Genomic DNA, 21,869 nt, shown 5'->3' on the forward strand with positions numbered 1-21,869 from the left:
GGAGGGAAGCTGCAGGATTGTTGCTGGAGGTGGGAAGCTGCAGGATTGTTGCTGAAGTTTGGAAGCTGCAGGATTGTTGCTGAAGGAGGGAAGCTGCAGGATTGTTGCTGGATGGATGGATTTCTGAGTCTCTGGACTGATTCTAATTGTGTTGGATCAACATTAATAAACATTTATTTATTCACTTCTACATCAGAAACTGAATTTTTATTTCTTTATATCTAACGTGGGTTTTCTTCTGCTTTCAACAAACCGCCGCCTCCTTTCCTCTTGCTCCGTAGTTTTTAAATAATCACACTCATTATGTCGCTGTTTCTTTCAGGAACAAAAAGCTGTTTTTATTCTCACCCACCTTCAATAATTACATGTACCAGAAATTATAAAGGCAGATTATATTTTCATTGTACTCCTCCAATTATGTCCTTTTTCAGAGATATTTTTTACTTTAAAAGGCTGCTCATAACCTGTTAATGTAGCTCTTTGTGATATTTGCATTAAAGTAAATTAATTTAATAAACTCTGAAACTTTTCTATACTTTGGTTTCCAGCAGCTACATGTTAAAAATGAGAGAAAACCCATTTTAGATAAAAATGTGCATCATACTCTTTGCTCTTTAAAGATTGTTGTTATAATCTTGCCTGTGTTTGCCATGCCTGTGATAATCATGTTAATTCTCGTCACCTGGGCCCGCTGTTGATCACCTTCCCCACACCTGGGCGGTGGCCTATATATTCTCCTTCTCTGCTCTCCTCCAGTGCTAGATTATGAAAGCCCAACAGCAAGTAATTCTCCAGCGATCACGGACTGACTTCCTGTGCCTTGACCTTGCTCACGTCTCTCGGATTTTTCCTCACGTCTCGCCCCTGTCGGACACTTGCTGGTTTTCGGATTTCTGGACATCGACCCCTGCTTGTGACCTGGACTTGGATTTCTCGCCTGCCCCACTGGTACAGTTGCCTGTTTCTGTTACTCCCGGCTTCGACCCCTGCCCGTCCGACCAAGTGTTAAGCTTTGCCCCCGCGGCCTACCTTTCGGAGACGCTAATCCTCGTTTCCGTTCCTGGACTTCTCACAGCCGCTTTCCTACAAGGATCAGGTTCCGGTCCCCGTCACACCACCATCCAGGTCAGTGTAACCTTCTCAGTCCGTGGTTACTTCCTGGTTATCGTGTGGATAATAAAACTGTCTTGTCTCTTCTCAGTGCGGCGATCTGAGGTCCACCTGCTACGCGTAGCATTGTCCGTGCTGTACAATAAAAAGACAAGTTATCTGTCAACTCCTGTGTCTGGGCTGAAAACTGATCCATGTCAATTGTAGTTTCTCTCAGACAGAAAACAATCTATGAGACACAGATTTTGATTTATTTTATTTTTTTAAAGCTACTGAAGGAACGGCAAACTGGAAGTCATGTTATATAAACAAGACAAAAAGAGCAGAAAGTAATGAGAGCTTCAGTGTTTATTCACTGGAAGACCTTTAACAACTTTAAGTCATAAAGACAACAGAGGGTCATTCTGACGGGACGGTAACCGATGCACATCGATGTGAATCCAACATTTCCTTCTGTTCATCAGAGGACCAATCAGCTGCAGGTCAGCAGGAAGCAGCTGTCATCTTAACTTGTTGTATTTTAGATTGTTGGTTTTTAACAGATCTGCTGAAGATTGTTGCAGAGTGACCTCAGATCAGATATAAAAACCTGCTGATTGACTCTGCCTGCTGCAGGATGATGAAACATTCACTAAAAGTTCTTTTTATCTGAATGATGTTTGAATGGATTCATCTGAGCTCTTCTTTTATCTGAAAACTATCATATTCAAATCCAAACAAAGGCCCTGATTCCATCAGTAACTCTGCTGAGAGTTATTTTTAATAAACCTGGAGTCTGATGGAAACTCCGCCGGTGTCAGTCTTTTCTGCTCGACAGACGGATGATGACAGGAAGAAAAAGGTGAATTATTGCTGGCAGCAGGAGAGGAGCTGATGTTGGAGAACTGGCCAGGGAGCTCATTACTGCAGGAACCATGACCTGCACCACTCTGCAAACACTGAGCCAAAATCTTCCAGCCACTTTCCCTGAGAGGCGTCCCGTCTCAGCTCAGGAACCAGATCCTCAGATTAATCTGCTTTCACAAATGTCTGACAGATGAAATTCATGGGAAAGCTTCCAAACCGATGAATCAGGAGTTCACAGACTGGAGTTAAACTGCAGCATCATGATGGGATCATCAATCAGACCCACATGACTGATTGCAGTCAACTTGTTCCCCCTTTTAGGTTTTATATTCTCTGCTTCTCCTCGGTGCAGTAAAATCATCTTAATCTTTGTTTTATTGCTTCTTGCTTCAGTTACTTTAGTGCACTTTGTGTGCACGGCTTGCAAAACTGTATTCTTGGCTGCGCACATTATGTCATTGTCCACCTTGTCCCCTCCTGTCCCCACCTGGCTGTAGGTGTGACGGAGAGAAGGGCAGGAAGGAGGCACAAATGTAAAAGGTAGTTTTCAAAATAAGATAACCCTGAAAACTGAAGTTGTTTCTGGCCCGTAGGTCGGTGGGAATCCATTTATCTTGTTTACTGCAGTTTGTAATTATTTCTTTGTTAATTTTTCTTTGCTTCTTCATTTCCACTGAATAACTAATCACAAGCACAGGACCTTCTGTTGGATATGAAGCTGTGATTGGGTTAAAGTCGGCGCTCGGAGAGCTTCTGTAAACAAAGAAATCAAATGAAAGATGAGCCGACGGCTCTGCTGCTCAGGAAACAGAAGATGATTAACACCAAGGTGTTCACCTGGCAGAACTGGAAGCTTTACAGTCAAATCATCAGTCATGGTCCGGGTGTCTGTAACGAGTACCGGGACATGAAGACAAATATTTGAATCACTTTTTAAGGAGCACACTTATGTCTTTTATTGTTATTTCAAATCCATGTTTTACCAACTGCTAAGACAGAAACGGAGCAGAAGAAGCCGTCTGAACTCCAGCAGCTCTCTTCATACAGGAAGTGGGAGCTGGGAGGGCAAACATGTACACACAGCTCTGGATGCTGGGAGACAGAAGTGTTGTTTCTGCAGCTCGTGTCCGTCAGGCGTTCAGAACAAAGCCCGGGTGTTACATTTACCTGAGGAGGAAACCAGAATATCCTGGGAGTCCAGAGACTTCAGCTTCTAGGAAACGTCTGCCTCCATGTTTGTCAGCACGGCGTGGAGAGGAGCGCCGAGTCCCTGAAGGAGTTTTCATCTAAAAACAGCTGCAGCCGTTTTAATCCCACCTTGAAAATGACATCAATAACTCAAAGTAGGTGTGGAGAACGACTCTCAGCTACGACCACCAAATACCTGTAAACTGACTTCAGTTTTCCATGGTGGCCATCTTGAACTGGTTTGTCTCCAGAAGGTAATGAATCGGAGATCTTCATGGTTCACTGGTTCATGAGATATTTTGCTAACAGTCCGGTGAGTTCTGTTACAGCCCAGTAAACTGGCAGTCCGGTGGGTCCGTTTGGCTTTTAATGGGCTCTGATGGTTGGTTCTGGTTGGTTCTGGTTCCTGCTGTCGGGTCAAACGTTTCTCTCGTCTCTGACATCAGGAGGTGAAGCTGATCTCGTCCTGCAGCTGCTGCAGTTGAATCTGTGCTCCTCTTACTGAGGTGAAAGACGGGTGTCCTTTTCACATTCGTGTCAAGTGCAGCGCCGCCGCAGAATTAGACTTTTTAGATTTTAAATTGTCCTGAAGAGACGAGCAGCAAACAGAGAAAAAACATTTTCCTCACAGAAAACATTAACTATCTTTACTTTTTATCACCTGCTGCCGTAAGAGAAACACTAAATACAAAAAATCAAATATTTAATTAAATAACTGATAACTGTGATCAGAAACAGAATAATAAGGAACTAATCATGGCTAATTGCTCTTTAATCATTAATTAATTATAGATCTGACTGATTTTCCTGTAAGTTTTGTAAAACCTCCTGCAGATGTTAATCATTACTGAACCATTATTTCCAAATCTGTAATTATTATTGATTAAATACTCAGCATGACGTTTCACATAACTTAAAGGACCACAAACAGAATTATCTGTCATAATTTCTGTCAGCAGTTAATGAATAACAAATAATTGGTAACAGATTCTTTACTAATTTAATTTAAAATGTTATAAATTAATACTGAAAGGTGATGGAGACCAGATCCAGATCCGTTCAGCAAGTAGAATAATGAAAAACTGAGCTTCAGCATCAATAAATGCTAATGAAGTCGTAACATGAAGGTAATTTTAATATATAATCTGGATAAGTGTGTGCATGTTTCTGAGCCTAATGGGTGCTCTGACGGCCGTCACGCCGTTTTCACTCAGAGGGGGTTTTATCGGACTTCCTGCCTCGTTGTCTGCGTCACATAATGCTAACGAGAGCAACGATCTGTTACAGAGGTTAAAACCCCAAATACACGGAGAAGCATCCGTTTAAAAGTTTGTGGGTGCACAGGGTCAAAGGTCACAGAGAGCTTGTTGTTTGAGGACCCTGAGGTGAGCTGAGAGCTGGATCTGTAGCACCCTGTCACAGTGAAACACACACACCAGGCTGCTCTGTCACTGCGATTAGCACTCCTCGGCTTTTAATCAGTTTAATTAAGCAGCTGAAAAGGCCAGACTGAGCCTCGGTGAGCGGACCGACGGGCCTTTGTTGCCTCGTTAAACCTGCAGGGGTTTGTCTTCCAACAGGAACCACGGGGCTCTGCAGGCGGCCCACGGTTCCAGCTAAAAACACGCATAATAAGGAGGATGCAAAGGTGTCTCCACTGATGTTCATCACAGACATGAGGAGTCAGGGTGGATGAAACACATCAGCATTAGTTTCTGTCAAACCAGAGTCGAGATATTTACTCCGTTAGCTTCGTCTGTCGGAGGAAGAAGAGGATTTTCTGTTTGATAAACTGAAACTAAATTCACCGCCGTCCTGTTCGGCCCTGATAACAAGCCGCCAGGTGAGGAAGAGGAGGAGGAGGAAGAGCAGATGATGAACAAACAGGCTGCTTCTGCTCAGATGAACTCTTTAAATAAACTCTCTGATTTACTTCATTTTAAAAGCTGGTTTCACACATTTCTTTCTTGGAGATGTAAGGAATTAATAAATTCACCTGACAGAAAGTTTGTATTTGTTGTCCAGAAACTTCAGCTGAAACAACCTTTAACTGTTGATCCATTTCCATCAGTTTTCAGTTTCTGAGTTTTAGCAGCAGAACTTTGGAGGATGAGGACAGAAAAATGTTTCCAGAGACGAACCTTTAACAGGTTTTACACCTACAAGGTTCAGTTGGAGGATTTGACCTCAGAATAGTTGACATGGAGCTACAGTTAGGTGTGGTGTAGCTGAGAGTCGTCGTCATTCCAGGCGGCGGGCGACATGCATTCTGCTGAAGGAAAGCTTCTCCTCTGATCCCTCAGCTGAAGCAGAAATGAAGATGTGATCCTGCAGATTTCTCTCTCAGGAGACTCGGAGAAGAACTGGGTCAGAACCCTGTGAGGGTCTGAGGAGCCGGATCGAGACAGAACTCGATGAATCATCTCGGGTCAGAGCGGCGCAGCTGGGCGGGTGATTTAAGTCTCATTCAGTTTCATAAAAGCGTCTGACGGATCGATAGTTTTCCTGCGACAGGTAATAAACATCATCTTCGACCCGCTGCTTCTTAAATCCCTCATGTGAACAATCCTGGAGCTCTGCTGACTCGTGTTCTGCTCTCTGTGGTCCAACAGACCCGATGTTTAAATCATTTCGTCTCAGTCAGAGCACAGGTCCGGTGTCCTGATCCAGGCCGATCAGTTCTACGGTTCTGGTCCAGAACCCGCGGGCCTCGGTCTGCTGGCAGGTCCGAGGAGTTCATTAATCAGCAGAGATGGACTGAGAGGAGGGATGAGTTCATCCAGACTGAGCTTCACATGGAGACTGAACGACTGCTGAATTTAGCTGAATTTAGCTGAAATCTGCTGAACGACTGCTGAAGCATCCATCTCCTGAAGGAGCTGAATGTTTTTCTAGATGAACGGCTAAAATAGCAGAAAGAGTTAAATTGCAAAAAATGTCCAGAAACTAAAAATAAACAGAAAAACATCCAAATCAGAATGAAATAATAACTACGTGTAAATCTTAATGAAACCTTTCTGTAATAAAAGCCCAACCAGAGAGAGGCCATCACTGAACTCCCGTGTCTCAGCTCTGCAGAGGTGCTGATCAGGAGGAGTTTAATGAACTTAAACTTCCATGATGAACTCTTTAAATGCGTCGTATCGATCAATCGTCTGGCACCAAGGCTTCAGAAATAAAACTGAGCCAGCCCTCCACTTAATCTGTGCTCCATCACGTCTCAATCGATACGTTTGATTGGTGCTGTAGGTTTATGGTGCAACATTCTCCTCCTTGCTTGTTTATTCACTGAAACTAATAAATGTCAGAGTTTACAGCAGCATGTTGTATTTTATTTAGCCTACAGTTAACATTCATCATACCGGGGAGCAAACAGCAGCTGGAACATCTCCAGCATCCATCAGACGTCTTCTCTAAAGTCCAACAGGAACCTGGGACAGACTTTGAGACAGACTCTTACTTTGAAGAGCATCTCTGAGCTTTATTCTGAAACTCCAGGTTCCTGTTCCTCTGAAGGAAGGATCTGTTGGGAGGAAGAAAAGCATGCTGGGTAATATAGAAGCTGCTGAGGAGCTGGTTGCCATGGTGATTCCTGGCTAAGAAAGGCAGGAATCACCATGGCAACATCCATTGATTTTAATGGGTTCTTTTTAAAAAGTGATTTATTTTATTTAATTAATTTATCTGTGATGTACTCCAGCCAAAGGTCAAAGTGCACTGACACCTTTTGATGTTTGTCTTAGTTCTTTTTTTTTTTTTTAAATCGCTGCTCATTCCCTGAAACTCTTAAATTTAAGAGGTGAAAAGTTTTTACATGACTGGAAACATTAATCTGAGGTATTTAAAACTCCCTGAAACTGATCTGTTGTTTTATGACAAGTCAAACATCATTTGCTTGTTGCAACAATCACTCAGGATGTAAAGCAGAGTTTCCCACCATGAAGCGAGGAGCTTTTCCTCCCTGATGGGACGGGCTGCTGTTTTCTGTTTGCTCTGAATGAAACTGTCTCCATTTTGCTTCCCAAACAGCGTCGGCGCATGTGGTGACCAGAATGAACTCATCAGTCTGAAACCATCTGTCTGAGGGGGAACCTGTCCGCAGGAAACGTCTCTCCGAAGGATCAGGCTTCGTTTCAGAAGTCATGAGAAGAGTGAGCGTCCTGCAGAGGTGGAGAGGTGAGAGCTGACGGGACGCTTAACACAACAACAAAGGCTTTTATTTTTAATAAACGTTAGAAAATAAGGTTTACAATAACAGTGCAGCTGATTTTTTACAGTGAAATGTCTTTATTTGATGCATGTGATACAAAAGTTTGAGTTTTTATTCAGTTTTTATCACACTGAGCTTCTGAGGACCAAGAACCTTTCAAAATAAAGGTCTGATATTCACTGAAGGAATGCATATCGCCCGCCAGAAGGACTGGAACTCCAGCTGTTTGGAAAAAGACCAGATGTGAGACCAGATGTGAGACCTGTTTGTGGAGCAATCTCAGCTACTACCACACCAAATGTCAGTTCAACATCTGCACAGTTCCCTGAGTTTTAGGTGTTTTGGTTTTGGCTGATGGTTCTGGTTCTGGTCGGGTCCATCGGTTTCTGTCTGTCAGCAAAGATCAGGTAAAAACTGACAAACAGATTTGGATGAAAAGTTCAGGAAATGTTGGGGTTGATACAAAAACAGTGGATTAAGTTCTGGTGCTGATCCAGATTTCGACCCGGATCGAGCGGCGCTGTTGGTGGTTTGAGCTCTGAGAGCTTTTGGTTGGTGATAAACTTTCACACAAAGTTCATTCAGAGTTTTATTATCATCTGTCCAGTTCAGAACAAACACAGACGCTGGGACAACATGATCGCCCTTCTTCCTTCAGCAGAGGGCGATCATGACTCAGAACAAGTCTGACCTTTAAAATAACAGGATATAATAACTGATAATGATGATGACAGAAAAATGGGCCCAAAGCTGAGAGAGAGAGAGATTACAATTAGTGCTGATTTCAGAGGCTGAAGTTGCTGAAAGTTTTTTTATTTTTTCTGCAGTGAAACGAGGATCCAGGAACAGTGTCTGAGTAATGAAGTGAAATGAAGGGGCAGTTCAAACTAATCAGCCATCCAAGTGGAGAGCAGAAAAGAAGATGATTACGGTAATTAAGTTGAGCAATCATTCACACAGAAACATGATGACAGACAATAGATGGAGCTATTTGTGCACACATTCTCTGCAGCTGAAATAACAAGCGGAAAGGAGAGGTTTGCTGTTTTTGAACTTCACAAAGGTTTTAACTCGATGTTACACCATCAGATGGGACAGAAGGCTCTCCAGAAGGACAGAAATCCAGATCTAATCCTGAGGATTATTTCCTGTCTGAAGAAGGTAAAGGAGGCGGAGCCTAAAGCCTGAAGATGAAACCAGCCTCAAACGTCTACAGCCTGGAATTCAGCTTTTCTATTTCTGCTGTTTAAAGACAGACTCAGTTAATGGAATCTGCTGTCAGCAACTCGTCTCTTTACAGATGTTCCAGATGTTTCCCTCTCTCTTCTTCTCCCATCAGTCTGTAAACATCTGGACCTGAGGTTGGCCCATTCTGGCTGTAGAGGATTTTATTTAATATTTAAAATGCTTCAATTTCTTAGTTTCAACATTTGATCTGTTTAATGTCCTCAGATCATTTCATTTACATTTTATACAAAAGCTCAGTTTCTTTGGATGTGAGTTGTTTCATAAAATGAAATTTATTCAATCAGGACCTCAGTTTAAAGAAACTAGATGAATAAAATGGAATGGCTTAAAATAACAATAACATGCAGTCATGGTCAAAGTCCAGGAAGGAGCTGGTTCAGACGGTGTGACTCGAGGTCTCAGGATGAATTAAGCAGGTTAGTGATGATCTGCTGCGTTCAGCTCACAGGTCAGGCTGCTAATGGCTGCAGACAACAAACCGCTCATAAATCCAGCTGTGACTGTTTTCATTGACTGTATGGTGATGAAGTGGATGGGAGGAGTCTTCGTGGCTGCTGATGACATCCTGGAGACTTCCTTGAGACATCCTGGAGACGTCCTGGAAACGTCCTGGAGACATCCTGGAGACGTCCTGGAAACGTCCTGCAGACGTTCTGCAGACGTCCTGGAGACATCCAGGAGACGTCCTGCAGATGTCCTGCAGACGTCCTGGAGACATCCTGGAGACATCCTGGAGACATCCAGGAGACGTCCAGGAGACGTCCTTCAGGTGTCCTGGAGACGTCCTGCAGACATCCAGGAGACGTCCTGGAGACGCCCTGCAGATGTCCCGCAGAAGTCATGGAGACGTCCCGGAGACGTTCTGCAGATGTCCTGTAGACATCCAGGAGACGTCCTGCAGATGTCCTGCAGACGTCCTGGAGACATCCTGGAGACATCCTGGAGACATCCAGGAGACGTCCAGGAGACGTCCTTCAGGTGTCCTGGAGACGTCCTGCAGACATCCAGGAGACGTCCTGGAGACGCCCTGCAGATGTCCCGCAGAAGTCATGGAGACGTCCCGGAGACGTTCTGCAGATGTCCTGTAGACATCCAGGAGACGTCCTGCAGATGTCCTGCAGACGTCCTGGAGACATCCTGGAGACATCCAGGAGACATCCAGGAGACGTCCTTCAGATGTCCAGGAGACGCCTTGCAGATGTCCTGGAGACGTTCTGCAGATGTCCTGCAGACGTCCTGCAGATGTCCTGCAGACGTCCTGGAGACATCCTGGAGACATCCAGGAGACATCCAGGAGACGTCCTGGAGACATCCAGGAGACGTCCTTCAGATGTCCTGGAGATGTCCTGGAGACGTTATGCAGATGTTCTGCAGACGTCCTGCAGATGTCCTGCAGACGTTATGCAGATGTTCTGCAGACATCCAGGAGACGTCCTGGAGACTTCCAGGAGACGTCCTTCAGATGTCCAGGAGACGCCCTGCAGATGTTCTGGAGACGTCCTGGAGACGTCCTGCAGACGTCCTGGAGACGTCCAGGAGATGTCCTGCAGATGTCCTGCAGACGTCCTGGGGACATCCAGGAGATGTCCTGCAGATGTCCTGCAGACGTCCTGGAGACGTCCTGGAGACATCCAGGAGACGTCCTGCAGATGTCCTGCAGACGTCCTGGAGACGTCCAGGAGATGTTCTGCAGACATCCAGGAGACGTCCTGGAGACTTCCAGGAGACGTCCTTCAGATGTCCAGGAGACGCCCTGCAGATGTTCTGGAGACGTCCTGGAGACGTCCTAGAGAAGTCCTGGAGACGACCTGGAGACGTCCTGCAGACATCCAGGAGACGTCCTGCAGACGTCCTTCAGATGTCTTGGAGACGTTCTGCAGATGTCCTGCAGACGCCCTGCAGATGTCCTGCAGACGTCCTGCAGATGTCCTGCAGACGTCCTGCAGGTTCTCCCTCTTGGACACCGTTCAGCAGCTACTCGCAGTGAGAGAGCACCGTTAGTCATTTGGTTCCTTTTGGTTCAGAAATGTGGAATAAAAGCAGAAACTGCTCCTTTAATTCGACCTAATGTGACTCTTAAAGGCAGCAGTAACTTCTGATTCGTTGCTCAAAGGCCCGTGGACAGCAGGAAGTGAGAGGTCTGCAGGTGGAGCTCCTCTCTCTGCCGTGCTGCATTCAGCAGCCTGAGATTTTTCCATTAGATTCAGCTCATATGTTTGATTGTGCAGCGAGGCCGAGTGTGACAGGAAGTGAGAAATAAACGGCTTTAAATGCACAGAGCAGAACCCTCTGAGACCCGACTGAGCCTTCAAAGGTCAACAACATGAAACAAAGATGGAGGAGGTTGTGGGTTTGATCGCTCAGCTTCGAGGTCTGATGTCAAACAGATGGAAGCATGTCTCCGCTTTTAAAACCCTGATTTCTGTTTACAGGACAGGTTTAAACCTCTGCAGCCATTTTCACAACCTTTACCCAACTAAGTTTCATTATATCATTTATTGTACAAACTTATTTTAGTTGGTACAGAAATACTTATTTTACTCATTTGTTAAAATAAATATTGTTCTATTAGGCTACTTATTTTAAAGTATTAGGTTGTTGTTTTTAAATGGAGCAGTTTATTGGTTATTTAAGATGTTTTAAAACAAACATTTAGCTTCAGTGACTCTGCTTGTTTTTAGACAAAGGTCTGAAATAACAAGAAACTGAGAAAAGTAACAAAAAGTAAAGAAATCAGTCGTTACTGAAACTGACCCGTTTATCTTCAGTTGACCTGATTAAAGATGGCCGCCACAGCTAATTAGCATTAGTTAACACAACCGTGTCTCTACCTCAGCCAGCGAACATTTGGTGTGGTAGTAGCTGAGAGTGCTCCTGAACACCGTTTGACATCTTCTGATATCGCCTGAATTTGTAAAAACAAAAAACCGATTCCTCAACATAAGGTGACCCGAGTTCTTCCAGGAAAGCTGGGCCTTTGATTATTTATGAATTTATTAATTTCCGAGGCTTTTTCTTTGAAAAGCAGTTTGTAAAAACTGGAATGTAATCATCAGTGAGGGTCAGTCCTTCGTCTCCTCTGCAGATCTGCTTCAGCCCTCCTACAGGATGTCATTTCATCTCCACTTAGACTCCATCGTGTTTAAAGACGTGACAGCCAGGAATTATCCTGCTCCGAACCGTTTCATCAGGATTCACCGAAGGACAGAAGAGGCCTTTCACAGGAACATTTATTTCTTTCTGCTGCACAAAACAAGAAGCACGTCAAGGGGATACATTTTAAAGGAATGTGAAAGAAATTGAAGCATCAACGTTTGCGGCGTGACGTCTGAGCACACGAACATCGGCACAAAGCAGAGACAGAAATGACTGCTTCCTCCTCGCAGCGGCTCGTCTTCCTCACTGCTGAGAGAATTTACTCCTAACCCTCGTTAAGCCTGGGGTTTAACTCCAACAGCAAATATTAGAAGGAGGATTAATGGAAAATAGGTTTCTGTTTGAGCGCTCACTCCTGTAAATATTTATCCCACAGCTCTTTAAATAAAACATCAAAATCCTGTAATGCAATTAGATTCTAATTAAAGACGCGCTGGAGAGAAATGGAGATTGTGTTCGACTTCCTTCCAGTTAATTAATTCCTAATAATCTCCTGTTAAACCTGAGGAGTGGAGCCCAACCAACGGCAGCCGCCGGTCACCGGCTGCTTCCTGCTCATTAAAGTCAGACGTCACTGCAGGGTCGTTCCCTTTCTGCTTTACAATAAATAAAAACATCTGGAACCAGAAGCTTTCCTGGTTCAGGTCCAATCATTTCTGTTTGAAGAAAGCAACAAGAACAAAGTCACAAGTTTCCATGTGTGTGTGTGTGTGTGTGTGTGTGTGTGTGTCATATAGCTTCTATGAATATACAACAAACATCAATAATAATAATATTAATTAGCATCAAATCGATGAAGCTGTAAACGAATCACCTTCTGTCACATGGAGTGCTCAGATTCCCTCTGTTAGTAAAATATCTCCCCCTCAGATCCAACCTCAGCCAGAATCCAGTCCAGCTGACCCTCATCCAGCCGGAGTCTGGGGTGGTAGTCGCTGAGAGTCATCCTCAGCACTCTCACAGAGCAGCTCCAGCTCCATCACGTCTTCAGCCGAATGCCAGGCCTTTAATTACAGCGGGTTCTAAGGTTCCTCTGCGAGAACATGAAGACCTCCAACACAGACTTCCACACAGGTCAGATTAGTTCCTGCTGTTGGGTGGAAACCTGGAGAACCAGAGCCTGGAGAACCAGAACCTGGAGAACCAGAACCTGGAGAACCAGAACCAGGAGAACCAGAACCAGGAGCCGTTTCGGTTCTGTTAGGTTCGGTTCTTGGTGTCGTTCAGAGATAATCTGCTTTTTACCACCAGCACAAGAAGACAGACTAATATTTCTGCACAAAACGATGGGAAATGATGTCAGATGTTCCTGCAGAGGCGTAAACCTTCAGAGGATGTGATGAAGATGATGATGAAGAAGAAAGGTGGACTTTTATTTTGTAAAATCCTTCCTGTTGAACCGATTTCATATTTTTTCAGCAGATTATTTTCAGTAAATGTGGAGATCTGCAGCTTTTTGTCTCCAACAGGCACTCCTCCTCCTCCTCCTCCTCCTCCTCCTCCNCCTGTTGAACCGATTTCATATTTTTTCAGCAGATTATTTTCAGTAAATGTGGAGATCTGCAGCTTTTTGTTTCCAACAGGCACTCCTCCTCCCTTTGGTCGAGCTGAGGATGAAGACCGCAGAACCGGACCGGACCTCCAGCAGGAGTCCACAGGAAGCTTCACAGAGCCACTTCCTGTCTGCCGGGGTTGCCGTTGGCCGCCGGGGCCCCCATGACAGCGGTGGGCGTGGTCTTCTTGATGGAGGTGAGGCGGATGTGGGAGGTGCTCTGCAGGTAGCTGGGCTGGCGCTCGGGGCGGGGTCCCTGACCACATCGCAGCTGGCTGAAAGGACAGAAAACAGCTGGAACCAGAAGTTCTCACTACATCGTTTCAGCTTCTGTCTTCTTCTCCCGTTATTTGGATTTATCAGATGGGCGATCATGTAATCGCCTGTGTTTCTGTGTCTGTTTGCCTGTTAGCAAAATATCTCATGAAGCAGATGACTGATTTCACTGAAACTTGGATGAATGTCAGCCTGATCCAAGATGGCCGCCACAGCTAATTAAAGGTAGACAACACAAACCTGCCGTTGATTTTAATAATGTTGATTAGCTGTGGCGGCCATGTTGTTAAACTCGGTCCAGTGGATCATGAGATATTTTGCTAACAGTACGGAGACGATGAAAATGTGTCAGGATCAAATTTCTTTCTTTTTATTCCAGATGGTAACGAGCCGTAACGCCGTTTAACGTTTTGTTGCTTCAAACAGGAAAGAATTCTTCTTTTAGTTAAACATTAAAAAATCTCATCTCTGAGGACAAAATCCTTCGATTTATTTCAGAATAAAAGCTTTCAAATGTAGGACTTTTCAAACATTTTTATAAATATATAAGAAATAATCAGTTATCTGATTTATTATGCCAAATAATTTGATTTAAACACTTAAATTATTCATTAGCTGTAAAATATTCAGTTTTTAAGACGAGGAACAAAGAAATTTGCTCAAAGATTGGTATAAATTCTTTCCATTGTTTAAAGAGCATTTTATGATATTTATAGTAGAGTTTAAACATAAAAAGGTTGAATTTTTCAGCCTCAGTCCCGGGTTTCTGCGTCGCAGTCGGTGGGAGGCTTTCTGAGCAGGTGAGGTAATAAATAACCTGCAGGATGTCAGAAATGATGAGGCTGTGATTGCTTCATTTCTGAAGTGATGGGATCCATTCAGAGAGGAAAATGAAGACGTCTCCTCAATCTGTCCCTGAACGCTCGGAGCGCCGCCGACGTTCAGCTTCTGTCATGGCCGCTCAGTTACAAACGGCTGCTACATCCCTCCCTTCTCTCATGATCTGAGCCAGACTCTTATTTTGAAAGTATCCATGAGCTTTATTTTTGGTATTCCAGGTTAAAACCTTCTTCTGCTCCTGTTGCTCTTTAAGGTTTATTTTTCAGCTTCAAAGTTTTAATCAGGACAAATCTTTTCAAGTTTTCCAGGATTTCTGGATCAGTTCCTGACAAAGAAAGAAGCTGAAAAATAAAACATCTGTGTAAAATATGGTGACATGTACCGAGATAAAGAGCCTGCGTTCAGAAACGGTGGAAGTTAATGAGGGTTTGTTGGAGCTCTGAAGAGGCTCGCTTCAACTCAGGACCATTGATGTTTATGGGATTTAATATTTTAAATATAATGTTTATTCCTTGTTTTTCTCTAACTTTACAGTGACATTTAAAGTCTGAGAGCATTTCCTTATGACACCCTGACCCTTTCTTCCTGTGAAGTTATTAGATTTCAGCCTAAAGCACCTTCTCTGTCTGTTTGGGTGGATGTTGAAAGACGAGCTGCAGCTTTTATTGGCTCCTGATCCCAGGAGGAAATGTTGATCTGGTTTCTGAGAGTTGGCGGTGAAATGATGCCCCCCCTGCAGCCTGATGTCTGATCAATCGGAGATCAGTCTGACCTGTTGAAGTGTCTGCGGAAACTCTCGCTGAGCAGGTAGAGGGCGAACGGGTTGACGCAGGAGGAGGAGAAGCTGAGGACTCGGGCCAGCAGCGTGATGACGAGGTGGGCCAGGGACAGGTCCATCTGGTGGTAGTGGAAGGAGCGGTACATGTAGAGGACGTGGTTCGGGAACCAGCACAGGGCGAAGAGGCCCACGAAGACCAGGACGATCTTCGCCAGACGCTTCCTGGTCTCCATCTGCAGGAGGAGAGCGGAGAAAGTTTGACTCGAGGCTTTACGTTATCGACAGGTTTGTCCTCTAAGCTTAGCTGATGGTGGCGGCCATCTTGAGCCGGTTAATCAGCTGTAGATGAACATCCAGAACTTTCTGAGAGGTTTATCAGGAGATATTTTGCTAACAGACATGGTTGCCTCCAGTAGTTAAAGGCTCTGAGTTAGATCCAGATCCAGTTAGATACACAGCTTTCTGTTTTTTACCAGCCCTCTTTCAGCGTCTCAAAGGAAAAGATGCCCGCAGCGTCTGTGGAACCGGAGGACGTGCGTCTCCGTCTGGTTGTTGTTGCCTTTAAATCTGGACTTCTGAGGAGTCAGACACAAGCTGTCAAAGGGCAAATGTCTGGGAGCCTGTTCGAGTTTCACACGGGTAATTTCCCTCAACATCCTGTTTTAAACCATGAACTTCCTGCAACCTTCAGGAAAAAGGTTTTAACGCTTCAGCTGATGAGCAAACATCAGAAAACTGACAAATCTGTCAGATTTAACCTTATCGAGTATGAGCTGTTTGTTCATGCGTTAAAGACAGACCGACTCCAGTTATTTCTCCTGACCAGCTCTCTTAATTGGCAGCAGAACTTCTCCAGCAGGTTCTTTTTACTGTAATTTATTGTTAATAAGTGACAAATAAACATATGATCCATTTAATGGGCTTTCTACAAACCTTTATTACATTTAAATCATGAAAAGGTTTGTAAACTAAGCCTTTTGTCTTTTACAGTAAATGGATTTCTCTGTCCTTAAAGGAAACTCTAACATTTAACTAAAACCACACAGATTGTATCTGAAGCAGTATTTGGGAATAAAACAGTCATGAGAAAAATAAAATCCATTTTCTTTCAGTTCTAAAGTTTTAAACATCAGGATAAAATAAACTGATTTGGTTCAGATTTTAAAATGATTCAAATCTAACTTCAAGAGAAAGAAACACAACAGATGATTATTTATTTCTGAAACAAAAACCAAATGTTAAAGCTGTGAGTGATCAGTGATATGTTGTATATTACCCTCATATTTAATTCATAAAGTTTAACTTTCCCAGGAGCTTCTAATGCATCACGGTGTTTATTTACTGGGACGTCCACTCCTGTCCCAAATGTCTCCTCCTGTGAATAATCTTCCTCTCTGTAGAACGATGGACTCCTGATGACCTTTGACCCTTCCCAGGTTGATGGGCAGCAGCAGCTGCTCCTCTGAGGTCATTGCTGATGTCTTCCCGCCCTGGCGTTGTGCTAACACTCACCTGCTGATCCGTTCATCAACATGTTGGGCAATTTAGATTGTTTATTAAATTACAGACTACACTCAGATAGGGATAAAAGTGTAAAACAGCCAAAAGTTAAAAAAGTTTAGAAAATCTGACATCAGGTGGTCCAACTCCCACAGTTCTGTTGTTTTAAGTGTTTTTACTCACAGACATTTTATTCTCTTTATTCTGTTTATCCATTCGGACATTTCAGGAGAAAAAAGCCCATTAAGTCATTAAGGGCTGAAATCCAGGGGTCAGCTTCCTCAGTCCATCAGGCAGAATCTCTTTTCCTGAGTAAAAATGTAATCAAAGTCGACATGTTGGCAGCTTTGGGTCCCAGTAGGACAAGGAGCTAAAAGCCTCCTCCTGATGTTCGAGGAGGAGGCGAAGGGAAGAGGAGCTCGTGGAACAGGTCAGATGTCAGCAGGGTTATTTTTTAAGTGCTTCTCTTTGGTCTGAAGGTCTGTCTTTAGATAAAAGCAGAGAAATGGTTCAATCAGCTCAGGGTGGGTGGCAGAACCATCACTTCCCTCCAAGCTGAGGGTTCTGTTCAGCGTCTCAGAAACATTCAGCTGCTTGGTGATGGAGCTCCATGTTAGCTTTGTCCTGCCTGCTGTGATGCTGTGATGAGACCCTGGCCTCCAGGATCTGTATCGTGGCTCTGATGCTCCCTCCTTCCTCTTCAGTCTCAGGGGGAAACCCTGCGTTAATCGTGAGGAGCTTTAATGTCTTGATGTCTGCGGTTTCAGGTTATTATATCTGCTGGCTGACACCTCATGTTTGTTGGCGGATCAGTCAGGACCCGGGTTAATAACGGTGCAGGGAGTTGGGGGAAACCAGACTCCGCTGAGGTGACCCCTGACACGGAGCAGCTCAGATATGAAGATGTTTCATGTCCTTCTCACAACACGTGAGACGTTTTAACATCAACTTCTTCTTAATCTGCAGCTAATTTCTGACAGTCTGTTTCCATCATTCATGCTGATGCTCCTGTTGTTGTGAATACATTCGACTCTCAGTAATAAAAAGGTTTTCCATAGATTTCCCAAGAGGGGGAGGGGGGCACTAAAAGCCACCTCCATCACTGTCTGCAGAGCCTCCAGGGACTTTCAGGCTGCCAGACCCTGTTAGAAAAACTGACACTACAACCTGGAAGTGGTTTCTGTTTATTCCTCCAAATGTTGAAATCCAGAGACAGAGTTTCCTCATAAATGTGCTCCTTACTGTAATAGGTGTTCAGGTGAAAGGCAGCCCTTTGTTTTTATTTTAGATGACGTCCGCCATCGTGTCTGAGTAGAAGAGGCTGAAGTCAAACGTGATCCACCTGCTGCAGGTGTTTAAGGTTCGAGACGGAGCAGGAAGTGAGTCAGGAAGGAGGCTGGAGGAAACAAGTGTTGTCTCTGAAAGGTTCTGCAGACAAAAGCAACAAAGAGAAAACAGCAGGAAACTTTGTTTATCCTGGGATGGATTTACAACGTGACAGCAGCCCCGTCTTACTGTGATTAAACATGACTCAGCGATTCCACTGAATAAACAATGGATAAAGGGCCGCAGCTGTTGAATTCAAACACAGAGATGAATAAAATTCTCCTTCAGTTAGTTTCCAGGAGGTCACCTCACTGAGCTGCGACTGCTGCAGACATCTGCCCATTTTCAGCAGTTTCTCATCATTCAGTCTGGTCCACACCTGCCCTGTTAATGTTTTAAACCTGTAGAAACTTCCTGCAGCATGAAGGCGAGGAACCTGGAACCCTCGGGAACATCTGGAGACATTTTATAAACTCTGACAACATGTGACGAACCGGCTGAAGGTCCTCAGGTCCAAACAGTCTCACCTTGGTCCTGACTGGACTTAAAGACAGGTTTTTACCTGTCTGAGACGCCTCACCTCCTCTACAGTTATAGCTGCTATAAAACCAGTTCAGATCAAAAATGAGCCCCAAACTGTTTGGTTTTGTCAGCTTCTCTCCGTCGGCTGCCTGAAAACTTCAGGATGTAATTTAACAGAAACTCAGCTGTGGAGTTGGAGCTGATTTTGTTTTATATCTGAATTACACTAAACACAAATCTTAAAGCTTTTTGTTGTTTATTGAACACCAACAAGCTGCTGTTTTCTCTGCTCTCTGTTTTTTTGTTTCCACTATCGCTTCCTGTGAATCTCTCCCTCTTTCCCTTCATTTCCCTCCTTTTCCTTTCATGGGGAAATTTTCCGTTCTTTTCCGCAGATGTTTTCTTCTTTGTTCCAGTTTATGGAGTGTTTTTATCCAAACAGAATTTCGTCTGCTAACAGCTGAAGGCAGCCGTATTATTGTGTAATTAAGAGTTAAATCGAGCAGCAGCAGCTGCTCATTCTTCCTCCTCCTTCGTGAATTGGTGCCGTTTTTCAGCCTCTGTCCCTCCTCTTCATCACTCCTCTTCCTCCTCCGTCTGTCGCCTTTCTGTGTGTGAAGGTTCACCTCCGTCAGTCAGAGTAAGAAAACAACAGAAAGCTGCTTCTCAGACCTTCAGCACTGAAAACATCTGTCAGGAGTTCAGTTTCATTTATTACCTGATTACTGAAGTTTTATGGTTTTATGATGAATAATTAATAACAGAATTTTAGACTAAATATTCTCAGCTGCGGTCACACCAAAGTCCAGCTCAGAGTCTGTAAAATCCCCTGAATTATCACCGTTTCTGTGTTTTCTGCAGGTTTCTGTCGCCGCTCCGTTCCAACCCACCTGATGAATAAATCAAACCAAACGAGTCAGAAAGGTCCAGAGCTGGAAAAGAAAAGTTTATTTTTATTTCCTCCAAACAGAAACAATAATCCGGTTCCACCTGATCAGCTTCAGAACGTCTTTGTTCTTATTACAGATGAACCGTTGGTGCTGCAACCCGAGCACCAGGAGGTCCTTTAGGTCCCAGACCTGCCACAGCTGACCACATCACTATCACCCGCCGCTCTGACTCATCACTTTCACAGAAGGTGAGGTAAACGTGGTGTGGGAGTAGCTGAGAGTCCTCCACAAACAGCCTCCGAGGGTCAGAGCTCCTGGGGTCACATGACTTCCTTTCATCCAAACATTTACAACTTTATTGTTCGTCCTCATTTAACGACATCAGTCTAAAGCTGTCAGGAAAGACGGCGGGCGAATGTTTGGTTTTAGTTCTGCTGGTTTCTCGTCTTATTTGTGTTTTGGACGCGATGAGGTGGTCTGCTCAGGAACAGGTTCTGGTTCTGTGGATGAGCAGCCTGTCCCCTCCTCTTATCTCAGGGAACATAATGAACCCGCTCTCAAATACCATCGTGCTGCGGTTCATGTGTTTATGTGGTTTTGTGGTTTGGTGTTGATGTGGCCGTCTGCGGTTAATGGAGCAATTGTCTTCCGACCTCCCTGTACGCCGTGAAGACTCGGCCGGCGTCTGAAGAGGTTTTCCTATTTAGGAAGGTGCTGATAGAATCGCCTCCCCGGCGGGAAGACAGATTCAGATGTAATGAGATGAATTAAACGACACCCAGAATCCGACACAGAGCGAGGCGGAAGCTGGAGGAAAGAGAAGGAGCCGAGGATGAATTTAATGCTGGAGATTGAATGTCTGACTTCAGGGGGGCGGAGTCAGAAACCTGTTAGCTCTCAGCTCTGCTACAGGTGGACTCTAAGAGTCACTGAAACATGGAGCAACACTGAACAAACAACCAGGTGGGCAATGCACAGACATGAGAGCAGCATTTCTGCTGATCCTACACCCGGTCCTGTTGGAGCTCTAAACCCGGTCCTGTTGGAGCTCTAAACCTGGTCCTGTTGGAGCTCTAAACCCGGTCCTGTTGGAGCTCTAACCCCGGTCCTGTTGGAGCTCTAAACCTGGTCCTGTTGGAGCTCTACAGCTCAGAGTTTCAACAGGAAGTTGGTCTTTACTGACTGAACTGAGGTTTTAGATCTTTAACAGTTTTTAAAGAGTCACACTTTGGTACATCAAAGTTACTCTTATGGGAGGAACTGGTTCAGGACTGGTTCAGGACTGGTTCGGGACTGGTTCGGGACTGGTTCGGGACTGGTTCGGGACTGGTTCGGGACTGGTTCAGGACTGGTTCAGGACTGGTTCAGATTGGACCAGCAGCTTCTTCAGACAGAAAATAAATGAGTCTTGGCTGCATCTCTGACCTAAAACCGGTCCACAGGTCCGGATGTTTAGTGCCGAATGAGATGCAGAGACATCTTTGATCTGTTCTGTATTATTTGGTTTTGCTGCTGCTGTCAGGAACATCTGGTTTTCCAGCCTCCGCTCATAAAGGATTAGTTCCCATTCAGCCATAAGACCATGATGGAGGCCCATCTCTGGCGCCGGGTGATAAGGTTCATCCGTCTGGGTATTGTTCTTCCAGCTGACTGGAGACAGCAGAGTGATTCTCAGCTGTTCACAGAAACAATACAACATGTTTACAGGAGGAAATGAAGACTTTCACTGAGAGTTTTTAAATAAACTGTAACTAAGAAGGCAGCATGGTGACAAACTGTCTGCACTAGTGAAAAATGTCAACATGGAGTTCTTTTTAAATTATTTTCTTCTGTTGGTCACCTTTAATCTGGATCTGATATGACGTCATGGTTTTACAGATACTGACCTCAGACTTGGTGTGGTAGTAGCTGAGAGTCATCCCAACACTGACTCTGAGAGCTGCAGCTGTCCTTCATCATGAACTGAACCGTGGCGGGTGACAGGCATTATTTCAAGCAAAGCTGGACTTTGATTCCAAACAATTTGAACTAAAAACAAAAGTTCAGCTAAAGATAAAAACATTTTATTAATGAGCTTCAGAAGCTGCAGGAAGTTTAACTGACTGTAAAACTTCAACTCAGAGCAGAAATCCTGCCTTCATCTGTCAGCAGCAGTGGTTCTGATCCGGTTCCTCCTTGTGGAGGGGGGGACGGAGGGGACAGGGGGGACAGGGGGGACTCCTGTCTCTGATGGACTGTCTGCTGCATTAATACATCAACTCCTCCCTCAGACTGAGTGATTACACACTGACCTGTTTACTGACGAGGAGGAGGAGGAGAGAGAGAGGAGGAGGAGAGGAGGAGGAGGAGAGTAGAGAGGAAGAACAGGAGGAGGAGGAGAGGGAGAGGAGAGGAGGAGGAGGAGGAGAGGAGAGGAGGAGGAGAGGG

The 21,869-nt window shown here is 44.6% G+C and overlaps 1 protein-coding gene and 2 long non-coding RNA genes across 3 annotated transcripts in view; 2 read left to right on the forward strand and 1 right to left on the reverse strand.

Moving 5' to 3' along the window:
- Window positions 1-599: 599 nt before the first annotated feature.
- Window positions 600-13,181, forward strand: LOC119617968. Its single transcript, XR_005234480.1, has 4 exons — window positions 600-1,125; window positions 7,174-7,320; window positions 8,182-8,285; window positions 12,629-13,181. It is a non-coding gene; the product is annotated as an uncharacterized LOC119617968 (long non-coding RNA).
- Window positions 13,182-13,350: 169 nt separating this feature from the next.
- Window positions 13,351-21,869, reverse strand: part of nmbr (neuromedin B receptor) — a 22,595-nt gene continuing 14,076 nt past the window's right edge. Inside the window, exons 4-5 of the mRNA XM_037981452.1 lie at window positions 15,199-15,437; window positions 13,351-13,585 (exon numbers count right to left, since the gene is read on the reverse strand). Coding sequence (XP_037837380.1) covers window positions 13,423-13,585; window positions 15,199-15,437 — 402 coding nt within the window. The 3' untranslated portion in view covers window positions 13,351-13,422. The remainder of the gene's footprint in view (window positions 13,586-15,198; window positions 15,438-21,869) is intronic.
- On the forward strand, window positions 13,387-20,498 carry LOC119617970. Its single transcript, XR_005234482.1, has 3 exons — window positions 13,387-13,507; window positions 19,414-19,476; window positions 19,579-20,498. It is a non-coding gene; the product is annotated as an uncharacterized LOC119617970 (long non-coding RNA).

This window comes from Kryptolebias marmoratus, linkage group LG19 (assembly GCF_001649575.2).
Source record: "Kryptolebias marmoratus isolate JLee-2015 linkage group LG19, ASM164957v2, whole genome shotgun sequence".
NCBI lineage: Eukaryota > Metazoa > Chordata > Actinopteri > Cyprinodontiformes > Rivulidae > Kryptolebias > Kryptolebias marmoratus.